This window comes from Sceloporus occidentalis, unplaced genomic scaffold (genome assembly GCF_023333645.1).
Source record: "Sceloporus occidentalis isolate IW3139 unplaced genomic scaffold, rSceOcc1.0.p SCAF_4, whole genome shotgun sequence".
NCBI classification, from domain to species: domain Eukaryota; kingdom Metazoa; phylum Chordata; class Lepidosauria; order Squamata; family Phrynosomatidae; genus Sceloporus; species Sceloporus occidentalis.
Window position 1 is genome coordinate 68,031,742 of NW_028316984.1, and position 27,225 is coordinate 68,058,966.

Consider the following 27,225-nt stretch of genomic DNA (forward strand, 5'->3'; position numbering starts at 1 on the left):
TACGAAGCATCAGAGCTAACAATGAACATGTTTTTTTTAATTCAACTTATATTGGATGATGGCATGTAGCAAAATGGTGTTTGTCTTTAAAAGAGATCAATAACGAGTATATTACTGTGTATATTTTTTTTGTTGTTGTGTGCTTTCAAGTCCTTCAATTTCTGATTGATGGCAACCCTAAGGCAACCCTGTCATGGGGTCTATGCCAGCTCTGTATTCACATGCACTGCCTACAAGTGTTATTTCATATTGTTACCTAGAACTAAGTGTCACTCTTTGCATGTGGCTATATATATAACAGGGGTCAAAATATATTTATTTGTGCCAGATCTAAAGTTTTCCAGGTGTGCAAAATTTGAGCACATGCACCTTTCAAGCAGTTCAGAGGGGATGGCTGAGAGAAAATCAGGCAATTGGTGCTCACTGTTTTCAAAGGACAACTGTGCCTTTTGGACTGAATGACAGGAATGTGCCCCCAGATAATATTTGATATCAATTCAGAAGGGGGCACAATATTGTTTTCTGCCTTCTTTAGTTAACTGAACACTGTTAAGAGGGACAGTTCCAGAACTAATATTTTGTTTATTTAAATATTGATAGGTTAAAGTAATACTATTTTCTTTCCAGTAGCAGACTTACTGTTCCACCTGTAGAACAACGGCCAAGCATCTGGGGTGAATGTCCACCAAAGTTTGCTACAAAACCCAATCGAGTCATTGTGCGAGAGGGTCAGACTGGTAAATTCTCCTGCAAGATAACAGGGCGACCTCAACCTCAAGTCAGTTGGTTCAAGGTATGGTTCTCATTTAATTTGGTTGTCCATAAAAAAAAATCTCTGTACTTACTAGTAGCTGTATCATTGCTCATTTCACCCTTTTGTTGTTTTAGACATTTTTAGACTTTCAGAGTAACCAGGGGGGGGAAAACAGATTCCTCCATTTTTATTTCCATGTTAGAATCGCTAATATTCACTAAAGTAAGACATGATGGAGCTTATCCCATGAAAGATTATCCAAGTGAGCTCATCAAAAGACATCAAAGACTTTATACAAAGACAAGATAACCTTCTAAGGAAATATTGCAATAACATTTTAATTTTAGATTTATAAACCTTCGCGTACTGCAAACTTGAAAGTATGAACACAAGCACTCATGCACATGTATATTAAAGCCTGATTGGCTTAGCTATGGCTGGAAATTATTTACCAAAGACACAGTTAGGAATATGAAGCATGTTTAGGACAAAAGCAAAAATGGATAGGCAGTACACAAAGTGGTTAGAATACAGGTTGATATGCAATGTGTTGTATCTGTGTGTGTGTGTGTCTGAGAGAGAGAGAGAGAGAGAGAGAGAGAGAGAGAGAGAGAGAGAGAGGGTACAATATCTCAGAAGAAAGGGCGGGGATTTGATAGTTGGATTGGCAAGCCTACATACAGAGTGGAATGCTAAGCAAAGCTTATCACGGGATTTTCTTGGCAAGATATATTCTGAGGGGCTTTGCCACTGACTTCCTTTGAGGCTGAGAGAATGTAACTTTTCCAGATTTACCTAGTGTCTTTCCTTGGCTGCTTTAGACTGGGATTCAGACTGTGGTCTCCCAGAGACCTAATTCAGCAGTCAAACCACTATGCTAGCTCTCTTAAATGCTTCAGTCGGACCCAAATAAGTTTCTGGTTTCATAATGCAGCCTTCTTCAGGTGAGTATTCTCCAGATGTGTGTTGGACTGTAAGTCCTATCATCCGTAACCAACAAAAGCCATGTGGAGTTTTCAGTCCTGCACAGCTTGAGGGTGCCAATTTGCAAAAGGCTGATAAAAAGCCACAAATATTGTCTCATCTCTTTAGCATTTTGCAAGAGACCAGTCTCACATCTGTGGTTGCATGGATAGCCAGAATACTCACAGGGTGGTAACTCCTTAAATGTGATTATCAGCACTGTGTAGGAAATCGAGACAACCACTCCAAAATCTGGCTTTTAAAAAAGCTTTTTGACTGCAGAATTCAGAGGCACTCTGGCTCCAGGATTAAGCCAAGTAAGCCTTAAAACACTCACATTCTGAGTACTTTTTCTCCCTGATATATACTGAATACTAGAATGCAGAAGGTCTGATCTTTTGGTAGTATATAAACATATCATGAAAATGCACTAGGCTAAATGGTAAAGAAGTAAATAATGAAGTGTTAATTTGCCAGAAATTGATGGATTCCTTGATCAAGATGAAGTCATCTGTAAACCTTTGCCTTTTCTCCCCCATCCCTCAATGTGTTCAGGGTGAAATTCAGGTGCAGAACAATGATCGTTTCAACATGTTTGAGAAAGCAGGCATCCAGTTTTTGGAGATCCAAAATGCTCAGCTGGCTGATGCTGGAATTTACACTTGCACTGTGATGAATAGTGCTGGGAAAGTTTCTATGTCTGCAGAGCTCACGGTTCAAGGTATGGTTAAAACAGACTAAAAGGGAAAGAATGCAAGCATGCCAGCTAAAAGTTTTCCAAGAGTGGAGCCAATTCCTCTTCTTCTTCCCTCCCAGCTCTTCCCCTTTGCTTTCTCCAGAATGAGATTTAAATGAAGGACCACGCATACAGCAGTCAATATTATTGAAAGTTTTGAATATTACTCCAGTAATAGAAAGAGGTCACTTGGATATTTAGGCTCTTTCATCTTCTTTTTAATTACATGGGAAATTCTAGCTACAGTGAATTTTAATGAGTGAAACTTATGCATATACAGCAAAACCAATAACATTTTTGTCCTATAAGTCCAGTGCAGCTTACATTCTTCCTTCTCTTTTAACCTCGCAGCAACCCTATTGAAGTAGGTTAGGCTGAAAGATAGTGGCTAGCTGAAGACCATCCTGTAGGTTTTATGACTAAGTACAGATTTGAAGCTAGATTTGCCAGGTCTTATCTAGCAATAACCATTACACTGCCACAATCTAGTTTGTTTCATATCAGCTCATAAAAATTACAGTTGGGGAACAGTTTTTTGCACACTGCAGTTTTGCCTGCAATTTTGTTTTTGAGCTATTCTCGAAATCTTGATCTGAGTACCTCCTAATCCAAGTCCAGCACTCTATTTGCAACACAACACTTGCACTGGTATTTATGTGTCCAGTTAACTTGGAAATCTTTTTATCTTTTAGTTCTAAATATTTGTTGGCTTCCTACTTTTAAGGACTTGTTGCTTCTTTAAGTCTTACAGGCCCAAGGCTTTTGAGTGCAAAGGAACATTATATATTTAGCATATTTGTCTATCAACTCATTTTACAGCTCCAAGCTTTCATTTGTCGTTCTTTTCATTACCCTACAAAATCAGATAATAAAGTAAACTGTTGCACAATTGAGGATCATTGTTACTTTAAGCAAAAAGATGTAGACTTCTTGTACAGATAAACTATTTCCAAGTTGGGTCTTTCTCCCTGTGCTTATTTTTCCATTGGGAAGAGGAACAAATGGCCTCTTAAACTGATAGGATCATGTAATAGTGCTTCATCTGTAGAGACAGCTGAGTGTTTTGAGAGCTTTCTTCTCATCTTGTCAGATCATCTTTCAGCTAAGATGCAGCTCCTCCTCCCCTTCCCCACACATCCCCCAAGAATTTAAAAAAACAAACACAAAAATGTTTCTGCTAAACTAGGATGCACTGTGAGGCTGTAACTGAAAGAGTTGCTCTTTTCCTGCCCTTATTTAATGCTTTGTTTATCTTTGGTTCCAATAGTGGGTGACATGGTGCAAAGGAGGACATGACACTTCCTACCTTAGTAGGAAATTAAAAGGGTGTCTACATTGGCCCACATAGAACTACTCAGAGTGGTACTGAGGGGAAGCAGATAATAAGGTGGCCCTGTTTTCCTCTTCAAGGTTGTCAGTTGCTGATGCCATTGCTGAGCAGAGAGCAGTGAGATGAGAGGAATCATTCCCTTAATTTTACAGATCAGTGTCAGTATGCCTTTTCTTTTAAAGCCAGTATAGAAAGTGACAATTCATTAACCACAACAAAAAGAGCAATAGCAAGAAGCAAGTACCAAACATAAAGACTAGAGCCTGTTTGAAATAAAATATTAACATTGTGACCATAAAAGGTCTTGAATCATGATCCTGTGTGAGAGAGTGACTTTGTGCTTTTCAAATTGAATCAAACCAAGAAGAGAATCCATAGCCACAGGGGATGAAACTTCAGGATGGAAATCAACATGCAAGTGAATTGCTGTTCTCTGTCTTGGCACGGCACAGGAATTGAACTTAAACCTACACCAGTTTGCTTGAAATAACATTGTCCTCTCATTTAATTCTGTCCCACTTAGTTACGCTGTGAAAATGTACAAAGTGATTGGTAGAAGAAATACAGAAAATTGCATTCTCTTCTTTTTTCTCTCTCTGTCTATAATTTTGCAAAGCCTTAATTGGTGACTTTTTGCTGGGCTGAACATTATCTCCATTTGTGAACACTTCCCATCTGTGATATTTTATGCAATCTTGATGTGTCTGTTGTTCAAAATTTAACTTTGTATATGCAGAGAAATCTTTCCCTAAATATACGTGTGTGTGTTTCAAAAACTGAAAGGAAAACAAGGACATATTCAACAATAATGTCATTTCCACCGATAGAATTCTTAGGTTCTGTTTAAGGGAGAGTTTTTTTCCTGACCAGGACACACTCAATTCTTTTAGCACTTTGATTCCACGTTAACTGCCTGGTGCCATCCTGTGGAATCTAAGTAAATAAAATTTTGAACCCTAGGATTGCCACTTTAGGGAGAAGAATATAGAATCCTCAACCAAGGAGCTCCTCTGGTGCCCCTGACTAAACTATAAACCCCAGAATTCCATAGGAAGCAGATAAGGCAGTATAGTGAAATCCCTGTGAAGTATGAAAGAGACCAGGTTGGCAGATGTAGCTGAAGTTGCTTCCTGGCTTGCCCTAGTCTTGTCACAAAAATATGGAAGCCTTCACCATAGGTTATCTGGATTCCTCATCCTGTTCCAAAGCATTGCAGTTAGTTAATGCTGGTATTAGCAAGACTTTTCTCAAGGAGGAACTGCTTGTTCCATTCAAGTCTAGATTTAACATTCTTCTTTGAACATTATGTAAGACAGGTGGAGTCCTGCAATGTAATGTTGCATCATGGAGTATGTCTGTCTAGGGTTCCACCATCACTTGCTATGTTTCCTTCTCTCCCCACCTTAGCATGCATTGAGCATTCTGTGATCATTTGAGCACCGCTAGACATTGGGAAAGGCATAACCTCCCCTCCATTTGGGTTTATTTGGGGCTAAGTGGGTTGGAACACTTGTGCCCTGTCCCGGTGACATTTAAATCTTGATTTTCTCCAGTGATTTTGTCGAGCAGCTCTTTCTTACTTCCAGAGGACATTTCTCAGCTGTTTCTTACTTCCATTCCAGAGGACATTTCTTAGGACCTGCAAATCATCTGTCCACAGAACTGAGATTACACATTTTTCCCTATGTCTCTTCCTCTCTCATCTCTTTCTAACCATCCTATTCCATTTCCTTTTCCACTTGGTTGTCAAGTATCTCTCTCTCCCTGACCCCTATACTAATTCTATCGGCATTATATGCCACAACCTCCACATGAGATTGTTCATGGTATGTCCCTTGCTTCCATTTGTGCTTTTTTTCTCTTAAGCATTTTTGGTTAGCATTGCCTCACAGTGCCCCACATTTTAATGTGCTACTTCCCTTTTATGTGTGGGCAATGCTGTGTTGGCAAGCCTGGGAACACTTGACTTGGAAATAGAGTGTGTGTTGACAAAAGATATCCAGCTGTCTTTGATGGCTCTTGAACATGTTCTAGGGTTTTGCTACTTAAGAAGTACTTAAGAAGTTATTTCTCCTCATAATAATTGCTTTTCAGGGTGTAACCAAAACTGATCAACTCTGTTTGAGAAGTTGCCTGTCTTGGAAAACCATTGCCGATCATAACTTCTGAATGAATGTGCACAGGCCAGGTGATGGGGGATAAAAATAAATGCAGACTTCCAACACAATCCTCCTTGGAATGTACATGTTCCTCTCCACCTCTGCCCTTGACTCCCACAACTGTGTGAGCTAAAATACTTCTTATGAAGCATCAGTGAGGATGCAGTAGGCAGCTTCTGTTACCGACTAGCGATGAAAACATTTAAGTATTTGGAAATATTTAAATTTTTACTTTAAAGTAAAACTGAACAAACAAAGAAACAAAAACTAGAAGGAGCACATCAAAGTGGGAAGTGCCTGAGGAATCACTGAACTAGAGTTGAAAAGGTCCCTGCTGATCATTGAGTCCAGCCACCTACACAGTGCAGGAGCTCCAGCTAGAGCATCTCTAGCAGGTAGCTGTCCAGTCTCTTTTTAAACATTTCCAGAGAAAGAGACCGCATTACCTCTTTAGTTAATTGATTCCATTGCCAAACCACTCTTACTGTCAAGATGTTCCTTCTAGTGTTCAGTCGAAATCTACTCTCCTGTTAACTTAAAGGTATGAGAACCGATCCTACATTCTGGGATAACAGAGAAAAAACCTACAACCTCCCCTGTGTGTCAGCCCTTCATATATTTAAAGAGTTAATTCATGTTACCTCTAAGTTTTCTTGTCATCATGCTGACTGTGTCCAACTTCTTTAGACTTTACTCATATATTGTGTTCTCTATACTGTTTATTATCCATTGCTGGTGGTCTTGACAAAGGGCTCTCTCAACCAACCAACAAACAATCTCTTAAAATGTGCTTATTTGTTTACCCATTTGGTACCTGCCTTTGAGAAATGAAAAATGTAAAAGTCCACACAAGGTAGCTTACAAATAATAACAAAAAAATCCATTAAGATTTAGCAATACAACTGAAGCATTAAAACAGCACAATGTAAAACAAGGGGACCAAGTTAGTATATGCAGAAATTAACAATAAAAAGCCTTCCAGATTTTTTCTTTTAAAAAACATCCCCTTCAGGGCACCTAAAAGCACAATGAAAAGAAACTCAATAGATTTTCCTAGAGGAGAGGGTACTCTGTAGTCTTGGGGCCATCACAAAAAAAGCTCCATCTCCCATATTCAATGAATGGATCAGGTTTAAAAAGAAGCCATAGAGCAGGGTCTTAATGTATTGGTGGATGTATATGGGTAAAGGTATGTCCTTTGGGTAACTAGGGGCCCATACAGACAGGCCAAAATAAAGCTGCTTTGGGTCACTTTGGAGGTATGCTGTTTAAATGATGCATGTGTCCTAAGAGGCTGGAAGCCGCACCAAAGTCACATTCCAGTCCTAAGGACTGGAGCGCAGCTTTGGCGCAGCTTCTGGCCTCTTAAGATGTGTGTGTCATTTAAACAGCATACCTCCAAAGTGACCAGAAACAGCTTTATTTTATTATTATTATTATTAACCTTTATTTATAAAGCGCTATAAATTTACACAGCGCTGTACATACAATCTTTTTAATTAGACGGTTCCCTGCCCTTAGGCTTACAATCTAAAAAGACATGACATAAAAGGAGAAGGGAAAGGTGGTGGGGCTAGTAGGCTAATACATATAAAGTACATAGCAATACAGGAAATGGTTCGATAAAACAGGCACCAAAAGAACATCAAATAGCAAGCGACAATTATGCAATGCCTGGGAACGCTTCTCTGAACAGGATGGTCTTCAACTCTGTTTTGAAGCTGGTTAAAGAAGTGATGGCCCTTGCTCGTGGGGGAAGAAGGTTCCAGGAGTGAAGGGCAGCAAGTGAAAAGGGGCGAATCCGAGATGGGGCAGAGGAAATCCTGGGCTGGGACAGCAGACCTTGACTACCAGAACGGAGGGCCCTGGTGGGAAGGTGAGGAGAAAGAAGGTCTGATAAGTAAGGAGGGGCCAGCCCATGGAGGGCTTTAAACGTTGACAGCAGGAGCTTGTACTGAATACGGAAAGGGAGGGGGAGCCAGTGAAGGGATGCCAACACAGGAGAGATGTGGTCAGAGCGGTGGGCAGATGTGATAATGCGTGCAGCTGAATGCTGGACAGAGATTAAAGGACGGAGGTGAGAAAGAGGAAGCCCAGCCAGGAGGACATTACAGTAATCAAGTCGTGAGATCACTAGGGCATGGACTAGGATCTTGGCAGTAGAGGCGGAGAGATATGGTCGGATTTTAGCAATATTGTACAAAAAGAATCGACAAGCCTTGGCTGTGGTCTGGATCTGAGGGATACACGACAGAGAAGAGTCAAAGATGAAACCAAGATTGCGGGCTTGCTGGACTGGTTGAATAGAAATGTTGTCCACAGAGACAGAAAAGGAGTGTTGAAGGGTGGGCTTAGGAGGAAAGACAAGAAGCTCTGTCTTGGTCATGTTGAGCTGCAAACGCTGATGGCGCATCCACTGCGAGACATCTGTGAGACATGATGAAACTTGCTGTTCAAGCCTTGGAGAAAGGTCGGGGGTGGAAAGATACAACTGGGTGTCATCGGCATACAGATGGTAGGAAAAACCAAAAGAGCTAATGAGTTTACCTAAGGACAATGTGTAGAGAGAAAACAGAAGGGGACCCAGAACAGAGCCCTGGGGAACTCCAACAGATAAGGGAACAGGAGAAGAAGTCTGACTTCCTGCAACCACTGCAAAAGATCTGCCAGACAAATAAGATCGAAACCAGTTGAGAACAGAGTCTGAGAACCCAAGGTCAGAAAGTATATTTACTAGAAGAGAGTGATCAACAGTGCCAAAGGCTGCAGACAGATCAAGAAGGATGACAACAGAGTAAAGGCCATTTGCCTTGGCCAGTAAAAGATTGTTTGAGATCTTGGTGAGGGCTGTCTCTGTAGAATGCCTTGGGCGGAAGCCAGACTGAAAGGGATCGAGAATGGAGTTGGCTTCAAGAAACTCAAGACAGCGAGAATAAACAACCCATTCCAAAACCTTAGAAAGAAAGGGAAGAAGAGAAATCGGATGATAGCTAGACAAAGAGGAGGGGTCAAGAGAAGGTTTTTTCGGAATTGGGGAAATGAGAGCATGTTTGAAGTCCGAAGGGAAGGAGCCTGTAGAGAGAGAGAGATTGAAGATATGGAGAAGCGAGGGCAGAAAAAAAGGAGCTATAGAGATTAGAAGACGAGTAGGAATTGGATCAAGAGAACAAGTTGCAGGTTTGCAAGAGTTCAGAAGTGTAGAGAGTTCATCCAAAGAAGCAGGAGGAAACACAGAAAATTTGTTAGGCAAGGGCGATAGAAGATTATGAGCAGAAGAAGAATCGGGAGGGACTATCTCAGAGTGAATAGTGGTGATCTTAGAGATGAAATAATTAGCAAAGTCATTAGGAAGGAATGATGAAGAGACAGGAGGAGAGGGAGGTTTAAGCAAAGAGTTGAAGGTGGAGAACAAGCACTGCGGGCATCTCTCATTGGCAGAGATCAATGATTTGTAATAATTCTGTTTTGCCATAGAGAGGGCGCGTGAGAAGGAAGAAAGAACAAATTTGAAATGGATAAAATCAGGCTGCTGTTTGGACTTTCTCCAAAGATGTTCAGCCGCTCTAGAGCAGGACCGGAGAAACCTAACGATGGGAGTAAGCCAGGGCTGAGGCCTAGTCTTAGAGGAAGAAGTGCGTACAGAGACAGGGGCAAAATGGTCAAGAGTCGAGGAAAGAGTGGAGTTAAATAAAGACATTGCTGAATCAGCAGAATCCCCGAGATTTAGGGAAGAGAGAGATGAATCCAGGGTCTGACCAAGATGGTTAGAGTCAACAGAATGAAGGTTACGAAAATGGTGTTGAACAGTATGATGAGGAGGTGGAGTATAAGTGAGAGCAAAGGAGATTAAGTGATGATCAGATAGTGGAAAGTCAAGTGCCAGGTAGTCAGAAATGGCGCAGTTTGAAGCAAGAACTAGGTCAAGACAGTGACCAAGAGAATGAGTTGAAGAGTTGGAATGGGGTTGGAGGCCAAAAGAAGCTAGGAAAGAGTTGAAGCGAGACGTTGTAGGGTTATTGGGATCATCAACGTGGATATTAAAGTCGCCTAGGATCAAAGTGGGGACTGAATCTGAAAGAAAGAATGTCAGCCATGATTTGAAGTCTGCGAGGAACTGGGTAGCAGAACCAGGAGGGCGATAGATAACTGCAACCCGGAGCTGTAGAGGAGAAAAGAGTCTAATAGGATGAAACTCAAAGGAAGAGAAATGATAGCTGGGGGGAAAAGATAGAACTTGGAACTGGCAGGAGTTAGATAGCAAGATACCAACCCCTCCTCCTCGACCCTCAGGGCGGCTGGAGTGGGTGAAGGAGAGACCACCAAAAGAAAGGGCAGCGGGGGTTGCAGGATCATGGGCTGGGAGCAAGGTTTCGGTGAGAGCGAGGAGGTTAAAGGATTTGGAGAGAAAAAGGTCATGAATTGCTGCTGCTTTAGGGGCAGCAGAGCGGCAGTTCCAGAGGGAACAGGAATGGAAGCAGGGAGACTGGGAGAGGCCGAATGGGGATCAGGTTAGGAGAAATGTGAGGAGCCATGGGAAGGATGGGATTCAGTACCCAGTGATCAACAGGAGAAGGTGTGACAATGGGAGAGACAGGAGAGAAAGAGGTGTAGCTGGCTCTCTTTCTGAGGTGTTAAAGCCGTTTTAGTTTGTCTGTACGGGCCCTAGGTCTCAGATTATTCAAGACAGGAATAATAACAGCCTATAGTGGGTTCCCATCCAGCCTTCTGTCCTAAAGAATTTCCTTCTTGTCCTAAAGGATTTCTGAAACTCTCTGTGAAGCAGCAAAGTTTTAAAACCTCCTGCACTGGTGTCAATGGAAGCCTTTTCAAGGTTCATTGCATCTCAAGTGGCATTTGAAGGTGGTAGAGGGTTAGTTTTGGAGAAAGGAGGGATAACCCCCTCCCCACTCCAGTGCTACAACTCTCCTCTGAGAAATACTATAACAAAGCTTTTTTAAAAACCTGATTAATGGGGCAAAGGATATTTTCCAATATGGTATTTTAAACTTTTTAAGCTCCTAATTCCAGAAATAATTTAGTCATAGCCATATTACCATTTAAGATGGGCAGATAAATGCTTTTGTGGCTTGAACTGAATTGTTCAATTGTTTTAACAAATGGATATAATTTAGGGCCATCATGAATTCTGAGCAGTTGAAGTTTCTGTGTCTTAAAGACAAATAAAACCTCCATTTGTGTGCTGTACTTGAAATTTGGATAACTCCAAATACATTTAATTTTTTAAAATCCTTTTCAGGTTCGGTTAAGAGAGATGTGTGTGCTCACCCTCTTTGGTAAGTTTTCCTGCCCACTTCCCTTCAATGTAATTTTCACTCTTTTGAATCAAAAATATACATACTACATACATACATAAAACTTTGAAACTTACACACACCTTCTACCTGCTCACAAGTCTGTTGAATGGTTGAGTCCTTGTCACCTAAAAGGGTTTGCTGTTTATATGGGTGTTCTGTGATGGACTCTCTGATTTCTTGGTTGTGTGGGTAGGCATCATCTAAAACAAGACTGGGCAATTTGTGGGCTTCTAGATGCTGTTAGCTTGCAGTTCTCATCAGCACCAGACAGCACATACAATGATGACAGCTGATGAGAATTATAATCCAACAGCATCTGCAGGATGATGTTTCTCAGTCATAATATATAATGTTAAACATTTCTAATGGGAAAGAACATTTTTCAACAGACTATAACAACAGAATATAAACAGACAACTTCCTATTATTTATTTTTTTAAAACCTGAAAAATTGTTATAAATTGTTGTTTTGGTATTTTAAGAAAGGTGTTTCTTTTTAGCACATCAGCAAAATCCAGTGCCTCTACACAACCCGCCATCACAACCAAAGCTATTAACACATCAGAATTCGGAAAGGCCACCAGTAATGGGATTACCAAAGAACTTAAATCCACATCCACAGAACTTTTGCTTGAATCCAAAGAAAGGCCTGTCATGAAGCAAGACACTCCACCTGCTTCATTAAAAGAAACCAAACTGAGTTCATTGGAAAAGGTAAAGGAACCCAATATAGAATCTCCTAAAGAAGAAGGGAAAGGCTACTGGGTCCAAAAAAAAACATCAAGCACCATAACTCTGCAGTCTGTTAAAGTACAAACTGGACCAAAGGCAGAACTAAAAGCAGCTACTGCTGGACAGGAAGATGATGAGAAAAAGCCCAAACAGTCACTGACAGCAAATTGGAAGGGTGCTCCTTCTGCCAGGCAAGGTGGTCTGAGGACTAAGAAACTGGAAGAGCATGTTGGATTTAAAAAAAGTGTAACTGAGGTAAAGAGGGAGCCACAAGGGGTCCCTCCCCAGTTTGAATGTCGCCCACAAAGCCAGGAAGCCCTGGAAGGAGAAGATGTTACATTTAGATGCAAAGGTAAATGAATTATTAGCTTTACCATTGTTGCATGTTTTTAAGCAAAAGTGGCATAGCCGTTTATAAAGTGTTGTGTAGACATTGATTTCCTGTGTTACTAGGTAGAGACTAGGTAAGCTTCGAGGTTTCTTCCAGCTCTATGATTTCTTTTATGAAATATGAAAGAAAGCTTGCTTTTCTTGCCGATAAAGTGCTGAGGTGGTACAAGGCAGATGTGGGATTACGTTTAGGAATCAGGAATTTTAGCAATGTTTTTCCTGTTTTAAAAACTCACTTTTCTGCAAGTTGAAAAAGACCACAGTAGCTAATTGCCTGGCCTTGAGCCGTTCTTCCGGCTGTGCTAGTTTTAACATGAAGAAGCACTCAGAAAGGTCTGCTTTGCTACTTCATGTTGCTAAATGTGTTAAGCAGGACAAAGATATCAAGCCAGCATGGATGAGAAGGGAACTGTGATGTGTCAGATGCTTAGGTTTGTAAATTGAATGGTCTAAAACTAATTGCTAGATAAAAACATTCATTAAAATCAAGCACTATACAGCAGATTTTGATGATAAATATTCATTTTAATTTTATAGTTAAAAAACATGTACAAGAATAAATAACTTGATAAAACTTCTTTCTAAACTCCTTTCTATGGATGAAAAATTTACAGGTAGTTTTTTTTAACAATTATGAGATGAATTAGGCACTTGTTAAAACAGAAATAAATTCTATGTTTTAACCCTGTAAAGATGAATTAGGTGTACCAAGGAATATCTCCTCTCTTTCTTGCTCTTTTTAATCTTCAAACTATCCTCACTCTAATAACAGGCTTGAAGCAACCTGCTGGATACTAGCCAGCCCAGTGAACAGTTTTGTTTCTTTAATGATGGGTGATTCTTGTGTCTTTTCAGTAACTTTGAGTGCTTCCAAAAAGAGAGCCACTACCATTCAGAATTAAAATTAATCCTGCAACTTTCCTGCAGTTTGCAATCAACAGTTTGTTTGTTTGTTTGGGTTTTTTTGGATAGCAAAAAAGATGAAGAAAATGAGGGGAAACTGAAGGGGAGTCCATAATCTGGACCTTCTGTAAACTATGTGTGAAGTACTATGATTGTACATTGCACATTATACATTATGACAATCATTTGGAAGCACCCGTTAGAGTTGGCTTCTTTCTGGGTAAAGGGCAGTTTTAGAGGAAACTGGTAATAAAGACATAGATTGGAACACTTTGAAACTACAAACGTAATAAGGGCTACTTCTGTTAACATTAAATTTGTGATAAACCAGTTTCAGGGAAACCAAAGGCAACTGTTGAATGGTTCAAAGGGGGAGCCCCAGTTGAAGCAGGAGATGGAATCCATTTATATGAAGAGGATGGCATCCATTGTTTGTGTCTGAAAAAAATCCAGTTGGAAAACAGTGGGTCTTACTGTTGCACAGCCACCAGTATTCAAGGCCAGGCTTCAACAAGGTGGATTTTAACTGTAAAAAGTAAGTTACCTTCTTATAAATACACAATTCTTAGTCACATGGACATCAGGGCTCACAAAGAACATGAGGCTGATCTGAGAGAATTGCTTTTGGGAAGACATTGGCTTGATGCATATTTAAGAAACAGAATAAGTACATCTTTATAGTAACCATGCAGGGATAATTTTCTAGTTACAGAGATCCATGACTTTCTGTACATTAAAGATTGCAAGGAGGCTGCATTGCTGCATTACTTTAAACCTGTTGTTTAAAACTTTTTAACTTGCTTTCAAAGTGGTCACTAAAGATGATCAAATAGAAGAATTTGGGTGTGTGGATGATGGGGTAGATTGGGGACACAAGACTGAATCCAGTTGTTTGTCCCAACTAGAATACAGATTGAGTCTCCCTTATCCGAAATGCTTGGGAACAGGAACATTTTGGATTTTGGATTATTTTATTTCGGATTTTGGAATTTGGAATACGGTACCTGTGTTTGCACATATGTACATAATGATGGGATTCAGGTCTAAACAAAATTCATTTATGTATCATATACATCTTATAAACATAGCCTGGATGTAATTCTATACAATATTTCTGATAATTTTGTGTGTGAACCAAAGTTTGTGTACATTGAACCATCAGAAAGCAAAGATGTCATTATGTCAGCCACCCATGATTTTATTTTATTTTATTTTATTAGCTTTTGGAGTATTTCAGATTACAGAATTCCAGATAAGGGAGACTCAACCTGTATGATCATTGCAGAAATGGGACTTGTTAGGTCAATACTTAAATAAGTCTCATTGAATGAATGTATGTATGTCCTCTACTGGGTTTAGCCCAGACAATTAGGTTTGGCTGAGAGCAGGAGAGTGAAAGAATCCAGTGAGGAATGAGTTAATCATCCTCTCCTCCCAATTTTAACCCTATCCACTTCCTCCAGAAATCACTCCCTCCTCAGAGTGCACTGCAGCTGCAGAAAAGTTTATTGGCTTATTTCTGCTAGTCTGTTAAGGTTTCAAACAGCTGTGACATATCATTTGGCATTTATATGTAATTGGTTGCCACAGTTGGTTAGTAACCTGGCTTGACTGCTTTTGTAAATGACTCTCAATCATGTTAGTAAAAGCACCAACAATGTCACTGCGTTTTTCATTCTGGTAAACTTTGGTCCACCCTATGCATCTGAGGAAGTAGGTTTGTGTACCAGAGCTGATGCTAACAGCTTCTTTCTTTCAGTTAGTCTCAAAGGTGATACAAGATCCCTTTGCATACTGATTTTCTAGACTTAATGTGGATAGGTCTTTGAATTTTGCTAGGAATTGGTTTTGTCTCCTGTTTATAGTATATCTGTGCTTTGATTTGTAGGACCTAAAGTGAAAGATGTTGCTCCGCATTTTTCTAGTATGCTGAAATCCTGCAGTGTGAGTGAAGGCCAGGATTTTGTGCTCCAGTGTTCTGTTGAGGGAGTACCAATGCCTCAGATAACTTGGCTCCTCAACGGTAAGGCATCATTTTCTTAGACAGAAGCTACACACATGAAGAACTCTGTTGTGTCTCAGGCTTTCTGATGCTTTTATCAACACATGTCCACTCAGTCCATGTTCATATTTTGAAATTGTTTTAATGGACAAATTACCAGCTTTTATGTTTGATCTGGTGCAGCAGCCATGCTATATGGAGTATCCCACTATATATATTGTGTATGTGTATGTGCCTTTAAACCACCTGTTGACTTATGGAGATCCTATGAATTTCGTAGCGTTTTCATAGGCAAAGAATACTTAGAGGTGGTTTTGTCATTTCCATCCTCTGAAATATAACTAACAGCACCTGGTATTCATTGCCAGTCTCCTATCCAAGTACTAACCAGGGTTGACCTTGCTTAGCTGCCAAGAGGATATTTAGGCCAATGCATTTATTATATTTCTGAACTTTGGTTTTTAATTATTTTTATATACATAAATTGCTCTACATGTTTAATGCCAATGCTTATGTGATCAGTGCAACAAATGTAATGCATGCTTTATAATGCAGTTTGTGATACATTGGAATATATACTGAAACTGTGTATATGTTTGTGTGCATATGAATTAATGATAGGTGGTACTTGTTAGCATATTAAACACCAATGACTTCCGGTTGGCAAGCATAGGCACGAGGAGGAGCGGGTTGCAGGAGCTCCTGCACCTCACTCTCTGAAGGGAGAAAGAATCACATAACGCTACCTGCAACAAGCGGAGGATAGCGAAGATAGCGGCTTACCCTTTTTTCAACTCTCCCGGGCAAGGGAGAGCCGTTGTTCCTCACTAGGGCTCCTTGCTCTCCTGGAATTAGTGTGACAGAGGTACTCCTGCCAAATTGGTGGCGTTTTAACGTAGTTTAACAATAGAGCAAGTCTACACCCGCAACCAAGGTACAGCAGAGCTGAGAGAGCACTTTCCTCTTCAAACACTGAGTCAAGCACCCAGCTGTACAGTGCCAGCAGCCAACTTAAAATAAATAAGAACAAAGAACAACACAACCCCACATTATTGGAAAACAGGGAGAAGTGGAAGAGGAAGTGGGGAGTAGTTAAAAACAAAACGATGAGCTTATCAGTTTACCTGGCTGATTAGAAATACTTTTTTTTGTCTGTGATATTGGGTAAGGGTCTCTCTCTCTCTCTCTCTCTCTCTCTCTCTCTCTCTCTCTCTCTCTGTGTGTGTGTGTGTGCGTGCGTGTGCACACATGATGAATGGGAATATGGCCTGGGGACCCAGAGAGAAAGAGAGAATGAGATAGCAAACTGGCCAAAAGGAAGAAGATGCTGACAGCTTCATGTTTTCAAAATGAACTCTAGCCAGAGACCTACCTCCAAACCTACCTTAAGCACTCTTTGGGGAGTATTAATACGGGTCTCCTAGAAGCATCTGGCACTCAGAGCCTGTAACCTGTTATCATAGAAACAAGAAACTGATAGCATCACAGGAGCTGAGAGAGATAAAAGAAGAGTTTGAAATTCAAGAAGACTTTTGGAACCAAATCTAACAAAACAATGCACACTGATTATCTCCTTTATGCATGTTCTCTCTTGGCTGCTCAATTTTGGGTAACGTAAACATGTTCACCCTGAGGCATCTGAAGAGGTAGACCATGTCTATGCTACATACTGCAACTTTTTGGCACAGTTAGTCTCAAAAGGGGTATAAGATCCCTTGGCATATGGATGTTCACCCTGCATGTGTGTCTGTATCTCCAAATGTAAAGGTTTATATTGTATGGGACTAGGACTAGGGACATGCTTTGCTACCCTTCCTGTCATCCTGGACTAAACTTCCTCTTTATCTCAGTTCCTTGTTTTGCCAAATCTCTTCTAAGCTCCAAACACTCCACTACCTCACTCCCATTAGGAGAGTCCTCCCCTGCCCCACTCATTCTGTCTGATGCAAATCAGTTTGTCTGTTACTAAGATCCCTTCTTTCTTCATTACTGTGCTCCACCCCACCCATTGTCAAAGCTTGGACTTTTACCAACATCTTAATTAATTAATCAATCACTTTATTTATATCCTACCTTTTATCCAAAAGTGGGACTCAAAGTGGCTTGCAGAATAAAAAGAGAAATAATAATAGTAATAGTAATAGTAAAACCACACATAGCTAAAACATACAAAGAGTTAAGATAAAAATACAGTATTGTAATGTTAAACTGTCTATAGAATTAAAACCATATACAATGTTAATTTAAAAACTTAGATGAAAAACAGTACAGCTCTATAACAGAATTATTACTTAGCAGAAGTCACTTGTTTCTATGCTATCACACATTTGGTAATACATGGGTGGAATAATATATAGGTGGGATAGAATAATATATGTTATACTATACACTATATACAATTAGGTATACAATATAGGTATTAAAGATACAGGTAGACAATTCTCATCACATTGGCATTAGCTTACTTAGATATATTTTACTGATTTGTTGCATATCTCTTATAGAGTCTGCTTTCTTGTTGTAACAAAATGGGATTATAGCAATAGCATGTACATTTCTATACCACTTATCAGCGAATTTAGCAATCTCTAAGCAGTTTACAGTCTGTAAGCTAATTGCCCCCAACAAGCTGGTACTCATTTTACCAATGTACAAAAGGATGGAAGGCTGAGTCAGGACTGGAACCTTGGAATCAAACTCACAACCTTGTGGCAACAATACTGGCATTTAACCATTGTGCCACCAGGACTCCTTAATTATCTAAATTCACTTTAATTGGAGATTTACTCCCTTTGGTGGTGTGATCACATATCAGTTGTTCACAGATATATTTGGGAGAGAAGAGCCAGCCTTGGACTGTGTAAACCTGAATCTAGAACTTTTACCCCAGGGACGTAGCCAAGGGGGGGGGGGTTCTTGGGGTCCGGACCCCCCCTTCCGTTAGATAAAATGAATGGTGTGTGCTGCCGTGCCGCCGCACCCAAGCCCCATTATAATGGTGGCACTTAGTCTGGACCCCCCCCCTTCCCAAAATCCTGGCTACGTCCCTGTTTACCCTCAAATGGTTCCCCAGGTTACAGTCAGGTAAAGAATCTTGTGACATTCTTTACCTTGATACAATCAGGAAGCTGCTTTTCATCAAATCAGACCATTTTACCCATTCAGGTCAGTATTGTTTATATCACGGGTGGGCAAAATATTGCCCTTGGGCTGCATGTGGCTGCAAAGGCAGCTATTACAGCATTCTGTCCCTTTATATTCCCTTGACTGCTCTTTTCTGGTTGAAATAATTGCCTCTTCTGGAGCCTCACTAAACAATTACAACACTATGGCTGCTGGTCTTTTGTTGTGTGCCTTCAAGTCATTTCTGACTTACTGGATTATTTCTGCAGTGCAGATGCAGCCTGTGATTCCACTTTTAACTAGCATGGTTATAATCTATAGAATCCTTGGATGTGAAGTTGAGGGAGGAGTCTTTGAAATCCAAGGAGCTTCTCTGATGCCTCTGACCAAACTATAGATCCCAGGGTTCCATTGGATGCAACCATGGTGTCTAAAGCAGAATCATAGTACTGTAATTGTGTAATGTGAACAGACTCATGACAACCTCTAAGAGTAGCAAGTCACCTGATAAATAGGTTGCAGGCCCACTGCACTATTTAAGATCAAAATACCTGTTTTACAAAACCAGCAGTGAACTTCTAGCCGTTTTGAGGCAGTCCATATTGACTTGAGAAGATTCCAGGTACAGGCAATTGGCCCCTAGCCTCCTTGAATCCAGTTTTTTGAGAAAGGCAGGATGATGATGGTGGTGGTGATGATGGTGCTGACGACAACAGCCATAGTAGACACACTGCAGTTGCCTGCTCCTGGCCTACACTCTGTCCTTTCACAATGCACTCTGATCTCCACTTTAATTGCCATGGTAACATCTTATGAGATTTTGACATTTGCAGTTTATAATGGGAGATTTAGATTTCCCAGCCAGAGCGTACTGTATTTTATTACATATTCAACTGTATTTTTCTGATGAACTTATCTTCATTAAAATGCCTTGTTGGCTTTCAATATACTTATAGAACTCTGAATAAGACAAATGCTTAAAATTGTACCTTACAAGCAAAAAGTCCTTGACTGAATCTACATTTAAATTATTCCTTTCATTTGTCCATTGTGCTGAAATTAAGGGAAAATCCCTTAATTTGCCTTGTATACTCAAGCAGCCCATTGCCTAAAATGTTTGCTGCCCTTTTCCCCTTGGAGAAACAAATGTGCCCTGAGCTCTGGGTGTAAGTCTTTCCTGCTGGGGCTCCCAAGAAAAAGAACTTTGGAAGGATCCATCCTATCCCTCCATTTACCTCAAGGACAATCTGCCAAGCAGACAAATTCCTCAAAGGGGAACAACAAACATGGTGTTACTCAGGGGGCTTCTTAGGAATGCTTAAGATGGAGGACATTTTGAAATTTCTCCTGGAGAGAAGGTTGAAATATAGGACATGCCCTAGGAATCTACATCTGGTCACTCTGTGTGGACAGTAATATGTAAGGTCTGACAAAATGTACTGAAAGGAAGCAAGTCAACATTGATGCTGTTTTGGAGTTTGTCCAGTAGAGGCCGTTTGTGGCAAGGCTGCCTTTTCTGCTGTTGTCTTTTCAAGACAGAATTGATTGCAACAGAGTGCAGACTTTGGTCCCAAACACACTGCAGAAATAATCCACACGAAGTGTAGACTGTTCTTGAAACTCATGAGACAGAAGACCCCATTTTACACATTTTATGCCTAAATAGTCACCACAAAAAGAAAAGGAAGTGAGAACTAACTTGCCCATGGGGCCAGTTCTACCATTGGGAAGAGTGATGCAGCTGCCTCAAGCAGTGGATGTTGAGGAACAGTAGTGACAGCCTACACAATTACAGTATATCGATTGGTCAGTTCAGGATCATCCCAGGGCCAGGGGTTTCTAGGCCAAAATCTGAGACCTATGGATGGCTGCTAGTATGTCATTGAGCATTGTGTACAGGCTGAGTCTGCCTTATGCAGAATTCTGAAATACTCAAAAATAGTGACACCTTTCCCTTCTGTGTGTACACACTTTGTTTCATGCACAAATTTATTGAAAATATTGCATATAAAATTACCTTCAGGTTATCTGTGTAAGGTGTATACAAAACATAAATGAATATTATATTTACTCTTGGGCCCCATATCCATTATGTATATATAAATATTCCAAAAGCTGGAAAAAAATCCAAAATCCAAAAGACTTCTGACCCCAAGCATTTCAGATAAGGGAGACTCAACCTGTATTAAGAACCACGCACAGTTGCTCACAGATTGTTATTCAGAATACACACATAACATATTTTCCTATTGGAAATTAAGACATATCTTAACTAAGTGGGCTGCTTCCAGACAGAATATGGAATATTTATTCTTGTTTCTAGCCAGATGGTATATTCAGAGAAGAATAGATGGTGGGCCCTGCTACCCCAATGACTGGGAGGGAAGGAAGACACTGACTAAGTAAATACATAAACCCTCTGGAAAGTCTCTTCAAGCTGAAGGAGCAAATCTATTAAGCTTTGCAAATTGCAGCAAGTTTGTGCTCTTTTAGCTGAGCTGCAGATCCGCACAAAGCCCTTTCCTCATACCCAAAGCTGAGCCCACCAAAACTGGAGACTGTACATCCTTGTCACCTACATAGAAGTGATTCATAAAAACGCAAGACTCCAGACAAGACGCTGAGATTTAGCAACACTAGCAGTGGTATATTCCATTCTAACCACCATAGCCATCTCCTGCAGAATCCTAGAGTCAGAGGCATTAGAATTCTAAATGACATTGCCTAAACTGCAAACCCCTGGAATCATAGCAGTTAAAGTGGAATATAGTACTATAAAAGTTTCCCTCAGTTAATAAAGTAAATGACTTCTTGGGCACTACTTTTTAACAGAAAATTTTGTACCAGAGGCAGAAATTACATGGAAAGAAAAGAGACAGTTTCCTACACCACAAAAAGAAGAGTAGTTCAGCATGTTTCAGCAAACCTCTTATTCAAAAGGAAGCAACCAGATTAGATGAACCTTACATTAATAAACAAAGACATATTGAACCTGTTAAAACCACTTGAAGGCCTCTTCTAAAATGCATTTAGGGATGATTTTTTTTCTATCATTAGTAAATAAAAACACATTGAATCTTTTAGAGACCATGCAAAGGCTTTTTCCAAAATGCAACTGCGGTGACATTTTCTTTCACTAGCTTCTGCTTTTCTTATGATATCCATTTTGGTGGCCAGACTTATTAATCTATATTTTAAAACTAATTATCTCCTGTAAAAGGAGGACATCAGTCACCTTGCATTGAGTCAATGCCTGACTGCTAAAAAAAATTCAATTAGACAGAGAACGAGGAAGAAAAAGTGAAAAGGATTAGGTGAGCCTTAAAAGAATTTATCAAAAGGAGTTTCACTGTCAGAGGCATTGTTAACCGAGATTTTGTTATAATTATATAATATGAGACCTCCTGTGTAATGCATGTTAGAGGTGATAAGCTGTTCTACTTTATTTTTTGTTTCATTGCTTTTTGTTGACCTCTGCCCAGATGCTGTGCTGGTAGAATATTTGTCAGCCACTAGAAGCTAGCAGTTTGAACATTATTAATTGTATTCTATCTTTCATTTTCATCTAACTTCTAGGAGGCAGTTTTGTTTTGTACTAGTGTCTGGTATCACTAATTAGCTGGATTATAGTGAACAAACTGAAACTTAATTCAGACACAATGGAGGTGCTTCTGATCCATCAAAAGATGGATCTAGGAACAGATTCAACAAATGCTGAATGAGGTTACATTTTTCATAAAAACTCAGGGTTATAGCTTGGATATACTTGTGGATTCAATCTTGAGTATAGATGCCCAGGTTTGAGCAGTATTCAGAAGAGTATTTTTACAGTTAAAACTACTGTACCATCTCAGCCCATTTCTGAAGATGCCTGATCTGGCCACATTGGTTACTACTAATCAGAAAATAATGGGGCTTTGATCATCTGACCTGGGTCTCCACTATACCACTGCACCCCATTTAAATTATCACAACACACTGTACATGGGCTGTCTTTAGCATGTGTTTTAAAACTTGTATAAGTCCAAGATGCTTCAGCCAGTCTGTTGACTTAGGCTGGTTATAAGGACCAAAGCTCCTCATTATGACAACTTCACAGACTATTGTGGGTGCAGTTATGAAGCCCTGTACAGCTTGGACCCAGACAATCCGAAAGACTTTGTCTTCTCCATGAGCCTACAGTCTTTGTAGACTGATCTACAAAGACATGTTACCATGAGGATATCTTCAACATGTTTAAGGATTCTTGTGATATTTTGAGTAAGAATTTCCCTACTACCTTTCAATTATATTTAATTAGCTCTTAATGTCTCTTAAGAAATATGTCTTATAAGTCCAAAATCACAAATTAGTTACAGGTATATGCTTTGAAGATGTACTACATTTTGGATCATCACATGTAAATAAGACAGAACTCAGAGGCAGTGAGTCAAGTAGAACGATATGTTCTACTTACTAGTCTTATCTCCTCCTCATAAAACTCAATGCTGTTATAGCAAGTGAATGAGTAAAGGGTCTAGGAATCTTTATTACTGTTATCATATTTCATGAGCTAAGTTGATGTTGCACAATCCAAGCTCATGTAAAAATGTCTAGAACACATGGCAATGTAGAAAACTCTAGATAGTCAGCCTTTCTTTCTTTTTCTTTTTCTTTTTCTTTTTCTTTGCGAAGTCCTTCAAAATAAGTAATATACATACTACGTGACTTTTGCTAGTGAAAGGGATAATTGTCTTGTATTAACCACAATACTATGTGAAGTGAAAGACTTGGACTAGACCAACTGAAACAAATGGGACTTAAGTCAGTTGTGACTAACAAGTCTAGATTAAACCCAGTGTTTTTAACAGGTGCCTTGCTGCCTCTACATTACAATCATAATGGAGTTTCACCTCATATTTTATTAAATCTTCTACTACTTCCAGCTAAGACTTTTATTGTGTGAGTCTTGTGCCTTATTCACAGAATTCTGTGAGTGTGAGAGGTCCAGAGTGCATTTGCCTTTCACTTGTAATCCTTCCTGTGTTCCAACGTCTGCCATCTTTCCACAAAAAAAAAAAAAAAAAGAAAGAAAAGAAAAGAAAAGAAAAGAAAAGATAGGATAGCTGCACAATGTATTTTGATTGGTATTTATCTGGAGCTTTCTGCTTCAAGAAATAATTATCTTGCAATCAGGTTGATATATGTGGTGGTGCTTATTCTGTGTGATATGTACCAATCAGTATGTGATTTTTCTGGTCAGAATTCCTTTGTAAAAGATTTCCCCAAACTCACTTCTGTTAAATCCAGTTGTTCTTTCTTTAAGAACTGGTGTTCTTAAGGGTTACCTCCAACTGCCCAGACCAGTCTCTTGTACACCCATAGAGAGAGTGCCTTCACATAAAAGTTGAAATCCAAATTTATAAACCAATTTATAAACAGACAGGCCAAAATAAAGCTGCTTCAGGTCACTTTGGAGGTATGCTGTTTAAATGATGCATGTGTCCTAAGTGGCCAGAAGCTGTGCCAAAGCCATGCTCCAGTCCTAAGGACCAGAGCGCAACTTTATTTTGGCCTGTCTGTACAGGTCCATAGTTTGCAAGGCGATGCCTTACCACGATAACAATCTGTAGTGTCTTGATTCACAAACTATAGCTAGAGTTGTTGCTCTGTCTCTAGCAGCTGCTACATTATGGGGACAGGAATAAGGATAATAAATTGAATGCAGAATAGAAGAAAAAAAACCACATGCAGCTCTTTACTGAGGTTTGCCTCTTGCATGTTCACGTTCAAAACACAGTATGAGTTCAAAACTATGGTCAGCACAAGCTATGGTTAGCACAAGCCATGGTTTGTTATGACATCTGGACTGAGCCAGAGACATAGCCTAAAACTGGAATGTTACAAATTGTTAAAATCTGGGTTGTTGTTGTCCCTTGGAGTTGAAGCCTTGGAAGCAAGGTTTTCTCTCTGACCCATCATGCTCACAGATGCTTTTGCTGTAGGACCTCCCTGGTTTTACCCTGAAGGAGGTATATCAATTCTTGTTCCTTATTTTGTACAGTATCTTGTGCCTTTTTAAAATTGCATATTCAGAACTTTGCTTAATGAAGAGTTTTAATGTGAGGAAAGAGGCAGTTCTCTGAATAACTAATTCTCAAATAATGCAAGGCTTTGCATTTTAAATATTAAAAGAGTTGATCAAAAGCTAGTAGACAATGACAGATTTCAGTGAGAGAAGTGCATGGCAGGGGGTTGGACTGGGTGGCCTTTGTGATCTCTTCCAACTCTATGATTCTATGATTCTAAGTGTAAAACATGTAATTTTGAAGTGAAAGCAGGGACATTCTGTATTTTCTGGTAGTCGCCAACATGTTACTCTCACTCCTAAGTCCCAAGGATCACAAATAATTCTTGTCTCTCTCACTTTTGATCATGATGCATGACTGTTTATACAACATTTAGAAACAGACCATGGCTAGATTATAAACTGTAGCTGAATACTGGCATTTCTTGCAGCTTTTCAGCATATACCTTTTAGGACATAATTTTGCTTAAGGATAGTGTTGGTTAATTGTGATATCTTTGTGAATGCAAACAGCCTTCTTCACTCTGTCAGGGATAGATGCATTGCAGGAAAGGATAGCTGTCTGTAACCAAATAAAGGAGAAAGTAGCATTCCTGATCTGTGACTACTAACTCCAGGCATGCTTAACAGAGCTTATGGCAAAATGCTGTGCAGTACAGAACAGTATTTGTAGGAAGATTATATTGATCACTGGGATGGCTCTTGCTTGGTGCTTGGAATGTATAGATTAGAATACTTCCATATTGGGTCAGACTTGAATCGAGTGGTTGTCAGGACTAGAATGAACTTGAGTTGCTTTTCCAGGGCCCCAGTGCTGCTTGCTTACTGTATTCAGCTTGTGTTATAAAGTGTCTTTCACCAAGCCTGCCCCAATACATTTTGCTGCCTGAGGCAAAAAATATGAGGTGCCCCGCTCCCCCTTCCTCCATTGTATATACAGAAGCTGCCTGGAACAGCATTTGAGCCTTCTTACAAGACTGGCAATCAGATAGCGCCTCCAAAACATCTGATGGAAGTTAGCCAGATAAAGAGGTGCAGAACAGGCTCTGTGACACATAAAGTTCTCCAAGCAAGGGGAATAGCCTGGAGACTCAAAAGGGACAACTAGTGGATTACTACTGCTACTCCCCTTGAGCCTGGCTCCTTGCTTCATTCTGACTAATGGTAGGTCTGACCCTGCCTCTCATAAGCTTTAGCCCAGGGCCAGAACTTTGGCACAGAAAGCCAAGATTAAGAACACGTTATCTAAAGCATAGTTAATATGTTTTTTTCAAAATGACAGGATCCAGAAATGGTGTAACTATGAACCAAGAGAATTTTAATTAACTCAATTACTTGGACTGAGTTACAAGTAGTCCTTTTGGAATCATTTCTCACCTGTACACCAAGATGAGGGGACAGGGAATTCAGAAGCAGAATTCTTTCTATTAACTATATTTAGGGGAAGCACACATCAGTATGCACTCACACACATGCAGGCACACAAGAGCTAAAGAATAATGGTTTGAGCGTTGGATTAGACAAGAGCCTTCAATAAAGGTGTGACTAAAAGTGTGGTGACTCCTGATGGTCCAATTAGATGGTATGGCATTGGACTCAGCTGTTTGGGGAACACTGAGGGGACAGTTCTGAGTTGGAACTAGTCAGAATTCAAAGTGACATGGGGACACCATGAATTCTACTCAGCCCGATGAGACAAAGGAAATTTGGGTCCTTATATAGAACATAAATAGCCTGAGGCAAAGATACATCAAAGGGTCAAATCTGCATGGTAAAGACCACTCGAGATAGGGGTATCAGAGGTGGGAATGAGATTACAATGGCAACTCTCCGGCTTGGGTGCAAAACGTCCTGCTGTAAATCACCTAGCCTTCCTGTCTTGGAGGTGTGAATCTTTCCCTGATTGCAGCTCCCAAACTATCTGTTTGATCTATGAAACGAATACCTGCCACTTTTTGGCTCATGGCTGCAAAGTCCATCTGGGGCCATAGAAGGAAACCCACACCAAAAAAGTGGGAGGCATCCAGTGGTCATAACAAAGGAGTGGAAGGTAATAGGCTTTTTGACCAGCCTAGGTATGGGCATCCTATTATGCAATAATATTATATTGATAACTTTTCTGGAATTTGACTTTCATCTTATGTTTGATATAAGGAATTTGATATAATAAAAAGGCCACATTTCAGGCAAAGCCAAGGAAAATCAGGACCAGTTTTGTAAGGTAGTGAGAAAGACTCGTCACCCAATTCTTCCAGCTGTGCTGCTATAAGACACAAGCTCCATAGTGGCCTTCAGGACCTTAAAATCAGATAAAAATAGAAGATCCTAGTAGAAGAAGTGGAAGAAATACCAACACCAATCAGGAATGTGCTTGTCTGATGATCTGTGTGCTGTGTGTCTTAATATGGCAGCAGCCACGTGTGGTCAGCAACTCAGTGTTCAGAGCCCCAGCTGATTTCCCAGTTCAACAATGACACTTAGTAGGGAAATGCTAATATATCACAGCTTAACCTACTTGCAAGCCTGCTGTGAGGCTAAAATGCCACCATGGATTACTTGGAGAAAGGACAAAAAACAGATGTTACAAACAAAGCAACATGTAATTTCTGGAAGGCTGAGGTACAAATGTAGAACTCTCTCCATGCGTTTAACATTTTTAACACTTTTTTTTTACTTGTCTGGTATGAATTTTTCTGTAAGAGTTCACTATGGGTACTTCTAGGGCTGCTTCATCTAAGCAGTACATGAAAA

At 40.0% G+C, this 27,225-nt stretch overlaps 1 protein-coding gene across 5 annotated transcripts in view; it reads left to right on the forward strand.

Moving 5' to 3' along the window:
* Nucleotides 1–27,225, forward strand: part of MYLK (myosin light chain kinase) — a 206,922-nt gene that overhangs the window by 45,329 nt on the left and 134,368 nt on the right. For 3 of the 5 annotated variants that reach the window (XM_089520242.1, XM_089520246.1, XM_089520244.1), the window contains 6 exons: nucleotides 628–793; nucleotides 2,273–2,438; nucleotides 11,200–11,236; nucleotides 11,758–12,341; nucleotides 13,614–13,817; nucleotides 15,171–15,305. In XM_089520242.1, the coding sequence (XP_089376368.1) occupies nucleotides 628–793; nucleotides 2,273–2,438; nucleotides 11,200–11,236; nucleotides 11,758–12,341; nucleotides 13,614–13,817; nucleotides 15,171–15,305 (1,292 nt within the window). The remainder of the gene's footprint in view (nucleotides 1–627; nucleotides 794–2,272; nucleotides 2,439–11,199; nucleotides 11,237–11,757; nucleotides 12,342–13,613; nucleotides 13,818–15,170; nucleotides 15,306–27,225) is intronic. The other 2 variants (XM_089520243.1, XM_089520245.1) reach the window with 1 other exon arrangement.